Source organism: Bos grunniens, chromosome 9, assembly GCF_055505025.1.
Source record: "Bos grunniens cultivar Pamir isolate PY7600 chromosome 9, Bosgru_T2T1.0, whole genome shotgun sequence".
NCBI lineage: Eukaryota > Metazoa > Chordata > Mammalia > Artiodactyla > Bovidae > Bos > Bos grunniens.
The window spans coordinates 28,654,375-28,668,015 of NC_141173.1; the positions used below are offsets into that span (position 1 = coordinate 28,654,375).

General features: G+C 37.3%; 1 protein-coding gene across 50 annotated transcripts in view; it reads left to right on the forward strand.

Moving 5' to 3' along the window:
• The window catches only part of TRDN (triadin), a 414,935-nt gene that overhangs the window by 70,766 nt on the left and 330,528 nt on the right, over positions 1-13,641 (forward strand). For all 50 annotated transcript variants that reach the window (XM_086317033.1, XM_086317034.1, XM_086317035.1 and 47 more), the window contains exons 3-4: positions 11,906-12,070; positions 13,129-13,161. In XM_086317033.1, coding sequence (XP_086173159.1) covers positions 11,906-12,070; positions 13,129-13,161 — 198 coding nt within the window. The remainder of the gene's footprint in view (positions 1-11,905; positions 12,071-13,128; positions 13,162-13,641) is intronic.

Genomic DNA, 13,641 nt, shown 5'->3' on the forward strand with positions numbered 1-13,641 from the left:
CTTTTCCAACTGTTTTTTATTTTATTTTTATTTAAATGTATTATTTTTTTATTGTATCGGAGAAGGCAATGGCACCCCACTCCAGTACTCTTTCCTGGAAAATCCCATGGATGGAGGAGCCTGGTAGGCTGAAGACCATGGGGTCGCTAAGGGTCGGACACGACTGAGCGACTTCCCTTTCACTTTTCACTTTCATGCATTGGAGAAGGAAATGACAACCTACTCCAGTGTTCTTGCCTGGAGAATCCCAGGGACGGGGGAGCCTGGTGGGCTGCCGTCTATGGGGTCGCACAGAGTCGGACATGACTGAAGCGACTTAGCAGCAGCAGCAGCAGCTTCTTTCCCCGTTAGACAATACCACCTTATTCCATTGCTGTGATGACTTTGAGTTTCCCAGACAAGTGATGAGTAAGTTGCCATCATATTTAGCTTGCTTATCTTTAATATATGACTTTCAGTCTAATAACAGGATCAGCCCTTCCTTAAAATGGTCAGATAATTAGATTAAAGGCCAAAAACAGTGATGCAGTTCTAAACAATTAAAGCATCCAAGATAAGTTTTAAGAAATACATTCTTCCCACCATGGGAGTAGGTAAGTGATTTTTATTTTGAAAAAAAAAAAAAAAGAGCTCATCAGTGTTTTTATTTTCCTCTTAATTGACCTACTTGCTCAGAAGTTTGCTTATAACTGACCTTCACACATAATAACTTCCCAGTTCACATCTTTGTCCCTAATCACTCTCCAATTTTAGAAAGATAGTCGGAGCATCAAACTCAAAATTCCTCACTGGGCTGATTGTATTTCTTTCTAGGCCTGCCTCCTAGATTCCAAATCCAGTTTCCTGTTTCTTTAATTAGAATCATGAGACTCCTCACCCTCTTTCCCCACTACTCTTTCAAAAAGCGATCAAAAAGAATTGTTTGTACTTTCTAAATGTCTCTTGATTCTGCTTACTCTGACCTTGTCTCTATAACTCCTGCCTTAGTTTCCCCCAGATAGTTAGAGGAGCCTCATATTTTCTCTTTGCCTCTAATCTTACCTCTGCCTCCTTGCTCATTCTTTGGCCAGACTACTGCAAATTGCAAATCTCATTTTATTATTCCCCTGTTTATAATTTTAGATGTATTCCTTTACATATAAGTATGTATGTGAAAGAAATACATGAAATAATGAAAAGATAAGTCAAAATTTACAAAATTAGGTAGCTGTCAAAAGAAGAAGACACTACAGCAAGTGATCAGAATAGCAACACAATTTTCTCTTTCTTTCTTTTTAAAATATTTATTTATTTATCTATTTGTCTCTGACGCCGGGTCTGTGCAGCACTCCAGATCCTCAGTCTTAGTTGCGGCATGTGGGATCTAAAGGATTCAATCTGGGGCCCCTGCATTAGGAGCACAGAGTCTTGGCCACTGGACCAGCGGGGAAGTCCCCCAATTTTCTTAAGATGTGCTCTTAAATGGATTTTGACTTTGAGAACTCATAAATGTCTTTTTATATTTTAAATAATTTAAATAAGCCCCAAAATCTGAAAACACACTGAAGCAAATGAATCTAACTATATATGAAGTTATTGGTATAACCAAAGAAAAGAATTACTTCAAATAACTTTAAAACATACAATTCAGACTCTCTGTCCTTATTGTGGTATAGTTCAAGTACAAAAAGAAACGAAAAGAGATCTGAAACTCCATTCACTGCTTTTATTGTTATTAGTAGTATTGATGTCATTTTATTTGAAATTCTTACTGGTATACTGTAGAAAAAATGAAGTAATTAATTCAATTGATATTACTAAGAAATACTATTTTCAACAGAAGAGAAGTGTATCATAGTTGAAAAGGTGGGTGAAAATTCCAGATTTTACTTGGAAATATCAGTGTAAACACATACCTTTTTTGAAATTTAATATTTCTTGCCACAACAATCCAACTCAATGAGCACCGCTGCTAAGTCGCTTCAGTCGTGTTCGATTCTGTGCGACTCCATGGACAGCAGCCCACCAGGCTCCCCCGTCCCTGGGACTCTCCAGGCAAGAACACTGGAGTGGGTTGTCATTTCCTCCTCCAATGCACGAAAGTCAAAAGTGAAAGTGAAGTCTCTCAGTCATGTCCGACTCTTAGCGACCCCATGGACTGCAGCCTACCAGATTCCTCCATCCATGGGATTTTCCAGGCAAGAGTACTGGAGTGGGGTGCCATTGCCTTCTCCGAGTGGGGTGCAGTTGCCTTCTCTGCAATGAGCACCGCTGATGATCAAATTTTAGTCTCAAAATACTATTTCCCAATAAAAAGAACCATGACTCCTTCAAGAAGTAGCTGATTCCAGACTTTGGCAAAAGAAAGATAAAAACATACTTTGGACATTTTTTGACCTCAAACAAAAAACAATCAGACAAATGATGGAAAAGACATGTTTATTGAAGTATTTATGGATCTTGGATTTAGAATTTAAGCATCTAAGATTTGCTTTAAAATATTTAGTAAGCCAGAAAAAAGAAAAGGGTGGGAGAGAAGAAATATATAACTGTGAAAATGTTGATAATTATCGAAGCTAGGTGTGGTGAATTTGTATTGAGTCCCTTTGGCTAAGATAAGACTGTGTCTTCCAGAATTCCCTCGTCTGCATAGTTGTGGGCTTGTGTGAGCCCGAAGAATCATTGTGCGGGAGACTCGGGAGGCAGAGGCAAGCAGGACCAGGAAGGTCACTGCAGCTGACCATGTGCAGCTGCACACGTCTGTTGTCCCTGATCCCTCGGCTCACCTTGTTGGCGTGGTGACAAACGGCCCCTCCTGCAGCAGCCCCAGCTCCTGCCAGAGCCTCCTTTTGGCATCGTCAGTCCTGCCTGAGGTGCATAGTTAGCTCCATGAGAAGCGTGAGAGCTTCTCCTTTTTGAAGAGGGAGGCTTGGAGGTCATACGACCGATGCGGTTTCCATTGTGTTCTCTCAGCCTTCCCAGGCTCCAGATTCCACTGCCTCCTTCACTTTTCACCCATTTTTTGTTCCCAAGTGCCTGTTGTTCCCTCTTCAGCCCCCAGCACCACAGGCATTAGTAAAAATCATTCTTAGTGTGGCGACCATTAGAAGTACCATAGGAATTTTATGAGTCCAGCTTTTTATATCACCATATTCTGAGGGTTATTCATTGAGGGTGAGGATAAAAGATTATAGGGAATTTCAACCTCTCTATGTGATCTGTGTTAAAAATCTATTGGAAGGAAAATCTATACAAGAGACACTTGATTTTGAAGTTAAATTATTTATGTAATTCAGGGCAGGAGATTACATACAACTTTTCAAAATGTTTTTATAGTTTTAAAATACAACATCTGTTATTGAGTATGGCATTGTCGTGGTACTCATTTGTAAAAGACATCATTTAAACATATCAAAATGAGATTTCATCATATACTTTTCTCTGCAAAAACATCTGAAAGATGCTGTATAGAAGCATCTCACAAATTACTCATGACTTAATTGTGTTCCTGCGTGCTAAGTCACTTTAGTCATGTCCAACTCTGTGTGACCGTATGGACTGTAGCCCACAAGGCTCCTCTGTCCATAGGATTCTCCAGACAAGAATACTGGAGTGGGTTGCCATGCCTTCCTCCAGGGAATCTTCCTCACTCAGGGATCAAACCCAGGTCTCTTACATCTCTTATGGTAGGTGGGTTCTCTATCAGCAGTGCCAACCCTGAGTTCCTTCTCAGAAAGGAACTGATCTAATATTTATATTTTTTGCTTAATGACAAAATGTAAATTAATACAAAAATCATTTTAACCTATATTTTCAATTTCAAAGAAATATTGCAACATAGATTAAATTTCATATTTTTGTCCATGTGAGAATCTGTTGCTTAATCCAAAGCATGTACTACAGTAGCTGAATTTAATTTTCTTTGGCCTCCACTCCATTTTATTATTATTTTTACCTTTGCTTCTTTCAAACCCTTATCAGTCATATCCACTCCTATTAACTCTTCACTGTAAATCATTTTGAAGTGCTACTATAAGTGGTTTTAAAGACAGGATATTAAAAAATGGCCTCTCAAAATATTTCTTGGATAGAAAAGCTATTTTTAGAAAAGCTATTTTAGGGCCACAATTTTTCACTATGTTGGGTACAACAAAGTAGCTTACTGGATACCAAAATATCATGTGTTATCTCTAGAACTGAAGCAGTCTTACAAATATATAGTTATTTGCTGAATTTTTCAAGAGAAAGTAATGGGAAATTTTTGTAATTCCAATTAGTGTAAGTTTGACAAACTTCATTTGCAAGGATGTAAATACAGTTTAGAGGTTAAATATGAAGGAATAATGTTGCTGTATCAAACATTTCTTGAATTCTTGACCTCCTTGGATGTATTACTTCTCATTTCTCATATTGGCATTATCTTCAATTTGAAATGAAATAGAGACTATGAAAACAATAAACTTGCAGGAGAAAAAAGGAATGCAAAAGACTGTCAGAGCTTGAATGGGTCTCCATTGTGATGATAACAGCTAAAGATGACAGTTCTTTAGCTGACATGATTGAGTTTAGCCAGATATACTCAAGGCTGACATGATTGAGTTTAGCCAGATATACTCAAGGCTGTTGGTCTAACCTGTGAGAAATTGGAAGTTACTTCACACTGGACCTAGAACACTTACAATGTAATGTCTTGCGTAATCATCACTTTGATGAAGACAGTGACCTTTCTGCTGCTGTTTAGTCACTCGTGTTTAGTCATGTCTTAATCTTTGCGACCCCATGGGCCATGGCCCACCAGGCTCCTCTGTCCATGGACTTCTCCAGGCAAGAATACTGGAGTGGGTTGCTATTCCCTTCTCAAGGGGTCTTCCTGACCTGGGGATCCAACCCAGTTCTCCTGCATTGCAGGCAGGTTCTTTACCACTGAGACACCAGGGAAGCCCAATAGCCTTTCTAGTAGATGTGAAAGTACCTGTTTTTGTTCATTATTTCTTAAATGTCTGTGCCTAGTATCAGCAATGCTGGAGACTCTGGGGCCCAAAGAGTCAGAGGGCTAGTAAACTCACTGTGAGTGCTTTTTGTTTCTAATATGTCCTGGTTAAAAATAAGCTGAATCAGAATTTTGACTTAGGAAATAGTTGACTATTCTGAATGATGTGAAATCTCAAGTCTCAACTGTTTAATAAGAATTTGTGTTTTCTCAGTTACATTTCTGCATATAAGAAGCCTGATAACACAGTGGCTGCTGCTGCTAAGTCACTTCAGTCGTGTCCGACTCTGTGCGACCCCATAGACGGCAGACAACCATTATTTTCTGACAGCATTCAGATGATTTTATCTTTTTGTCTTGTTTTTCTTCCCTGTGTTTCCCTTCCTCTACTGCTGATGGGGAGCTTGGGAATGGGAAAACACATCGATAGCTCTATTCTGCACTGGTAAAGTTCTAGGGAATTCTGAACAAATTGAACAAAAACTGAACATCTGAACAAAAACTGAACATCTGAACAAAAACAAAAACACCTGAACAAAAACTCAGTACATCAAGCAAAACTTATTGTGTAACTCATAGCATATTAAATGATGCATAATTTGCTAATATTTTTCTTAACTTGGTCAAAATTTCACCAACAGAGCCTGAAGTGTTGAAACACTTAATGGCAGAAAATGAGAGGCTAGACATTTCAAATGTAATAATTTCTTTAGGTCTGGAATCACCACTATATATTATGAAATAACACCCCTCACATATCAAAACTAGATAGCAAGCCCATAAATGGCAGCACTATGTTAATTATGGGGCTTCCCTCAAGGCTCAGCAATAAACAATCCACATGCCAATGCAGGAGGCACAGGTTTGATCCTTGGGTTGGGAAAATCCCTGGGGAAGGAAATGGCAATGCACTACGCTATTCTTGCCTGGCAGATTCCACAGACAGAGGACCCTGTGGCCTACAGTCCACGGGTTGCAAAAAGCTGGATGCCACTTTGTAACTAAACAACAGCAACGTTAATTATATTACGTTTAAGATATTTCATGTAATAAATGCAAAATAATTTGTGTTAAAAGAATTTTATATTTGAGTCGGACATGACTGAGCGACTGAACTGACTGAACTGATACTGAGTACTAATATGTTTAAGATATACATATCAACATATATATAAGTGGAATTTTTTTCTAACTTAGGTAGAGTTTATGACACTTAAAAAATCCTTGGCTCAGATTAGATCCAAATATTTGGATGTGAATATTTTCTGGGAGATAAGAGGCAAGCACTGGTTGTTTCCTGAGTCCTGATGAAAGCAGTGTTTGGATTTCACAGGCTCTGGCAATGTGGCCTTGAGGACTTAGGGACTAAGTGATCACAGGGTCATATTTATGGCAGTGCACACTTGTGGAGCACTGCCATGCTGTGCTGTGCTCCGGGTGTAAGTTGTTGTCCACTCCCTGTGGCCCCAGGGACTGTAGCCCGCCAGGCTTCTCTGTCCATGGGACTTTCCAGTCAAGACCAGTGGAGTGCATTGCCATCTCCTACTCCAGAGGATCTTTGCAAGCCAGGACGTGAACCTGTGTCTTCTGCATTTCCTGCATTGGCAGGCAGATTCTTAACCACTGAGCCACCTGGGAAGCCCAGACTACCATATGTGTGAGTTAGATGATTCTGAATATTCAGTTAGTTCAGTTCAGTTCAGTCACTCAGTCGTGTCGCAAAGAGACACAACCCCACGAACCGCAGCATGCCAGGCCTCCCTGTCCATCACCAGCTCCCGGAGTCCACCCAAACCCATGTCCATCGAGTCGATGATGCCATCCAGCCATCTCATCCCCTGTCGTCCCCTTCTCCTCCTGGCCTCAATCCCTCCCAGCATCAGGGTCTTTTCCAACGAGTCAGCTCTTTTCATCAGGTGGCCAAAGTATTGGAGTTTCAGCTTCAGCATCAGTCCTTCCAGTGAACACCCAGAACTGATCTCCTTTAGAATGGACTAGTTGGATCTCCTTGAAATTGAATTAATAATTATCTAACACTTGCTACATCTTTTACTTTATTGTAGGTGCTTTACACCTGAAGAGTTTATGTATAGTAAGGTTGAATGAAGCTCAATAAATAGCATCTGGCAGACACTTATGGGCAGAGAGTCAGAAGATGCCTACAAGCCTGGTTCTCTGGCCATCCTGTGGAGTGGCTCAGAGAGACACTATTGCTCTTTCCTTCTTTAAGGAATGCAAGAGGTCGGCCTTATAGTTGGAGGGGTCACTCCTTTGGGAATGGATACCATGCAGTCAGAACTAAGGTCCCAAACACCCCAGGGGCTACTGGAAATGACAGTTGTGCAACATTTTGAGACCTTGAGAAAGATGAGATCATACACAGTGCCTGCTGCTGAGGGGAGGAGAAGCCACTAGGCCCAGAGAGCAAACTGGGAAGAGCCCTCGGGTCATTCAGAATTCAAAGGCAATCTTGCTTCTCCCACAGTGACATTGATTAATTACCAGGCACTTTCCGATGTGCTTTGAATATATTATCTCATGTAATACTGATGTCAGCCTTGTGAAGTATTGGTACTCTTATTGTCATTTTTCATTCTAGCCAACTGAAGCACAGAGTACTTTGGTTTTGTATCATACTGTATAATACTGTTTGCCAGAACTGGACATATTATAAATTGAGGTATGAGAAGGCTGAATATAAAGACAACAGGCATAAGGGGTTGAGGTCTTAGTTTAGACCAGTGACTTCAGAAAAGGAGACATATCAATGAATTTTATAGATACGGCAGAAGTTAATTTTCTCAACACCACACAGCATGCAGGTGGCGTAAACACTAGGACTAAGTCAGATGAATAAAGCACTCACTCTGGTTGCCAAATTTAAGAGGCTCCAAACAACTCAGTAGTTAAGATGCCAGTATTTTAATACATCTCTAATATTTAAAAACTAATGCAAAAATTTGGGATGAACAAAATTGTAAATAAAGACAGAAGCATTATTACTGATTTTTCCTTTTGTCTCTGTCTTCATTATTGCACAGTTTAGCACTAGATAGGAGAGCTGAACTTGAACACTATCATTCTGAACTCAGAGCCCATGCTTGTAAATGTTGTCATTTGCTGATGCTTCTCAGGATTTGAAAGACAGAGAAGAGCCAATTATATGTAAGACTGATGGTCAAAGATAATGATGAAACCACAAACTTTGTTCTTTAAGAGTAAGGCAGAGAAGATGACTAATTTAATTTCCTGTGTATGTTCTCATTTAGAAATGAAGTATCAATATAGTTTGGCTTCAAAGACACTGGATGAATAAAAATCTTATTTAACTTAAAACCTTTCCTTGACTCTCTTGCATCTCTTGGCACTCTTTTATCAGTGCCAAGAATCCAATTACTGATTATAAGGAGCCTTGCATTCAGTGGTATGTTTTTCTGTAAGAAACATAAGAGACAATTAAGAGTGAGTTGAATATTGAGAAACATTTCTTATCTCATATAACAGAAGCTCAGGAAGTATTCCAGGGTCTCAGTGCTTCAGCAATGTCTTGCTGAGATGTTGGATGAAATACATCATACTCTGGAACCAGTTTTGAATTCACATCTTTGTTTGTTTTTTTGGTAGCAGTATTGTGTAGTAGTTGAGTCATGATCTGGAGAGAGCAAAATCTGGTTCCATTACTGACTAGCTATGTAGCCTTAGGCATCTTATTTACATTTCCTCTGTCTCAATTTTGTCTTTAAAATAGAGATGCCTACCTCACTGAGTTTTTAAAAGGAAAAAGTGAGTTAATATACATTTAAGTTCTTACTGACAGGTAATATACACCCTAAAAGTGTTGGCTACTACCATTTTTATGATGATATTTTTTATAGTGTATGTAATTTAACTCATGGAAACATGAGAGGTAGGAAAGTATGATTAAAAAAGAAGGCATCTATAAAAGGTTTAGTTGCATTGTATAATATTATTCCCACTGATGTAATATGGATGTGATGTCTGAGAGAGGAAATCAGAATTAACATGAGGACTGCTATCTTTTTTGAGATATATCTATCCCTATATGTTTTTAAAGTTGTTGTTCATTTGACTGAAAATCAGAAGCTGGTCTCAAGCCAGCATTTTTTTAATAAAAATAACGCAGTTTGATGATTTTAGAACCATACAATATGCATGTCTGCAAAGTATACATATATATATATAGAGAGAGAGAGAGATACAGTGCATTTAAGCATAAGGATAATTAAACTATCTATTTTGTTGGATTTTATTGTTAAGTTCCTCAGTGAACACTTAGAAAGAAGAGGAATGGGGAAATGGTCTCAATCTATTCAAATCATAAAAATCCCATTTGCAATATTCTTCCTTTAGATATAAAATATACTGCCGCTAAAAATGCCTTTAATGGTGCCAGGACAATCCAGTTTCTTACATATAGTTCTTTTAAAATTCTCAATTGCAATTATAAAATTCCATTTCCTTTCTCTAAGGTTTAGTCTCACCTTTCAGACTACCATATCTTATTCACATGAAACTCTCCAGAATGCAGTGAAATAAGGTCCGAAGAGTAAAGTTATACTGTCACTGATTCATGGAGGTACATTTCCTTGGGACCAGTTGTAACTTGGCATCCCTGTGATGGGCTGTGAATCCTCTGAAACAGAACATAAAATTAAAATTTTGCTCAGAAATCTCCTCTCTCGTATTATTTCCCCTCTCTATGGGATCTTACCCATCAGCATAAAAATAGAATATTCTTCCCTCTTGAACAATACAAACAATGGAAACCCCACTATGGTTCCAGTCCTTCAACTATTGCCCAATCTCTGTCATTTACTTTACAGTAAAATATATTTATTATCTGTAAGTTCTTCCCATTTGGTCTTGAATGTATTTCACTGAAATTGCCCTTTGAAGGTTGCCAGTGACATCCTCATCATTAAGTCTAAAGTTCTATTCTAAGTCTTTGTCTTTCTTGACTTATCAGCAACATTTGCCAACTGCTCACTTTATCCTCACTGAAACAATTTCTTGACTTGATCTCTAGTACATTATACTTTCTGTTTTTCTTTCCTCTCAATTAATCTGTCTCTGTGTGTCTGTTTGTCTCTGTCTGTCTCTCATCTCTCCTTCTCATAATTCATTGATGATTTTTGCCTATCTTCTCATCTTTCTGATTTGCCTATCTTCTAAATGTTGGACTGTTCCTAGTTCCACTTCCTTAGTGATCACATAGCGTTGAGTTCTTTCTAGTCTCTGTTGAACTTCCAAGTTTCCATCTTCAACTAGAACTTCATTTTTGTAGATCATATTAAACTACACAAATGTCTACATCTCTACCTAAAGATCCAGTCGACAACTCAAATTTAACAAGTTTAAAAATTAGCTACTTAAATACTCTGCCCAACAAACCCTGTTTCTCTCTGCTAAGTTGCTTCAGTCGTGTCCGACTCTGTGCGACCCTATGGACAGCAGCCCACTAGGCTCCTCTGTCCCTGGGATTCTCCAGTTCTCCCCATTTCAGTAAATAGTAGTTCCATTCTTCCAGTTTCTCAATCCAAAAGCCTTGTTATTCCATACCTCTCTCTTTCTCTCACATCCAGCAGCCCATACTGTCAGTCTGTGCCATCAATTCTGTCTTTTAAGTACATTCAGAATCCAATCACACCTCATCACACACAGTTATCACCTTCTGTATGGGTGATATAGAGATCACCATCTTCTTCCTCTTGGATTATAGATCGTTTCACTTGGCTCCTTACTTATCTTCCTGTTTCCAACCTGGCATTCTTTCAATCCTCAATGTGGCAAATGAAGTTATATAAATCAAATCACTTTTTCCTCTGCTCAAACCTTCCAATGATTTCCTATCTTAATCAGAGTAAAAGCTTCATTTTGGCATACTTAACCTTTAGATAGTATAAAATGTTGATATAATTCTAGTCTCTTAAGATATCAAAGGAAGAGAATCCCTGAAAACTTAAGTAGTTTTTTAAATTAAGAAAAAACATAAATCTAAAAGTTAATTACAGATTGTTGAAAAATCAGATGCAACTCAGACCATATTTCTGGCTAGATCACATTTTCAATCAGATCTTAAAGGCTACCCTTACTCCTTCCGAGCAATTTTCATGTAGCTAGAATGAGAATAACAACATGTTGGAAACCTGTAATATGTCTATTTACTTGCTTGCATTTTTATTATTTAATCTTTCATTTTACAAACAGTTTATACCCCCTTAGGATATAAGAAAGGGAAGATTTACAGACTTCAGTTTTTTCCTAATACTATCCACTGAAGTTACTAGAAGTTCAAATGTTTTTTTTTTATTTTTAGGTACTGGGATATCTAACAAAGATAAAACAATTGAATCTAGCTGGAATTTGATATGATTACCACCTTGACGATTCTAGATATTTCCTGATGTATCACAAATCATAATAAATGGACCTCTCAGTTTTACTTTAGTCACAGCTATCTTAGTCAACTCAGAACTTACTGTTTGTCTAAAAATTTACAGAGGCATTTTTCCCTGATGCTTTCCAGTACAATATAGACCAACAATGATTTCTTCTGTTCCAGAACATCTGTAACTCAGGATTGCTACAATTTGGATAACATAATACACATTACTTTAATTTATTCTTAATTTTTCCCTGTGCTGAATGCTTACTTGGATTGTAAACTTCTCAAGGGTAACCCTACAGTGTTTGGTACCAGATGTACCCAATAACTTCTCTTTTTAATTGAACACACATGTATACTACCACAAAAATTAATTTCTCTTTATGAGCAAAAGAACTATTGCCAAGCAATATTTAAATTAATGAAATTGACATATTTATTGTGTTAAAAGAATAAATCAGGAAAAGCAGCTTTTCTTGGTTTCTTTGGGAATATTTGCAAAGCTTTTCTTTGTTTTTAATTACTTTTAGCAAGCTCTATTTCCAAGATTGGCTCAGATCCTCTAAAACTTGTACATGATGCTGTGGAGGAAACCACGGACTGGGTCTATGGCTTCTTTTCTTTGCTGTCTGACATCATCTCATCCGAGGGTGATGAAGAAGATGATGATGATGGAGAGGAGGACACTGATAAAGGTACAAAGAGCACAGAGACATCCAACTGCTGGGACTGCTATTTGATATGTATAATAATAGTTAGCTTAAGTTTCTGCACAAATGTGCACTTAGGTCAAGCTAAACCAAAATGAACACATTTATGAGTGCAAACAGCCTATCAACAGGCTGCCAAACTCAGTAAATTGGTCTTTATATGGCTTTCAACTTATAGATTATCTGCCATTATGGCAAAGATGTCAAAATTAAATGCTATATTAGAGTAGTACAGAGAGATTTATTAAGCAAACCACAATAGAAAACCACAATAGAAACTCACATTTATATGCTTTTTCAGGAAAGAAATAGTTACTATTTCCCAAGTTTGAAATAACAATAGTAAGACTAAATATACATACATATATATATATATATATATATATATGTTATACATATAATTTGTATTCATAAATAGCAGAAAGCAATCCTACTAAAATCACGATGAAAGTAAATTGATTGAAACAAATGGAGGTAAATGTCACAGCAATTATGCAACTAACCTATTTACTCTCTGTTATATATGAATGAACAAAAGGAAATAACAAACTTAAACCACATGTAAACTTCTGTTGAGTGGATGTGAAAAGAACAAGCATTGTGATTCTGCCTTTTAGATGACATTTTTAAGATCAGCTTTGCTCATCAGAACTTACGTATTCAGCCTTGACTACCAGGAAAGCTCTTATTATTTTAGCCCTTTCTATGACTTTGTCTAAATTTGTATTTGTTTGGCCTCTGTCAGAGGTTGAGATGAACAGCAGAGAACTGAAATGAACATGATATACAAACCATAATGTATAATTTGGATAACTGCCACAATTTTATTGAACTCATAAAAGTGAAACTATCTTAAATAAATGTACATAGGCAAAGTTTATATTAAAGCTTGGAATTTGGAAGGCAAAGTAATATATAGATTACTATTATCAAAATTAATAGATGTTTTATAAAAGAATGAACAAAAGAAAATGAGAAAATTGAGAGGCAATTTTATGCTCTGCTGAAAGTTTTTCTAATTTACTGTTTTTGTCTTCATTTAGGAGAAATAGAGGAGCCTCCCTTGAAAAAAAAAGGTTAGTTGTTTCACCTCTGCAAAAAAAGTATTTTTTATGGTAATGTTGATTTTTACCATGACTCAAATAGATTTTACTTTGTTGTGGACTTAATTTGTTTTTTTTTTTTCTTTTTCTTCAGTTATTATCAGTATTTTATTCAATTTTAGAGGATGACTGTTGGACAATGTGGCTGATATAATGTGGAGGAGAATATCTTGGAGGCAGTATATATCATGTGTCCTCACAAAGCAATTGAGTCATCTGAGTGTGGTTTGATGTGGTTCACAGGGATCCCTTTAAGGAATAATCAAGGTCTTCAGTCACTGAATGGAATGGTCACAAATCCAAAAGATGGGAGCAATATGACTGGGAAAGGGAGTTAGAACCATGAAGAAAAAGACTCAGAGATTTTACAGGAAGGGGTAGGAATTATGTCTAGAAGGCAAAGTATATTATCCTGAGATTTATTTTGTATGAGAGAGAAGCATAGAAATCACT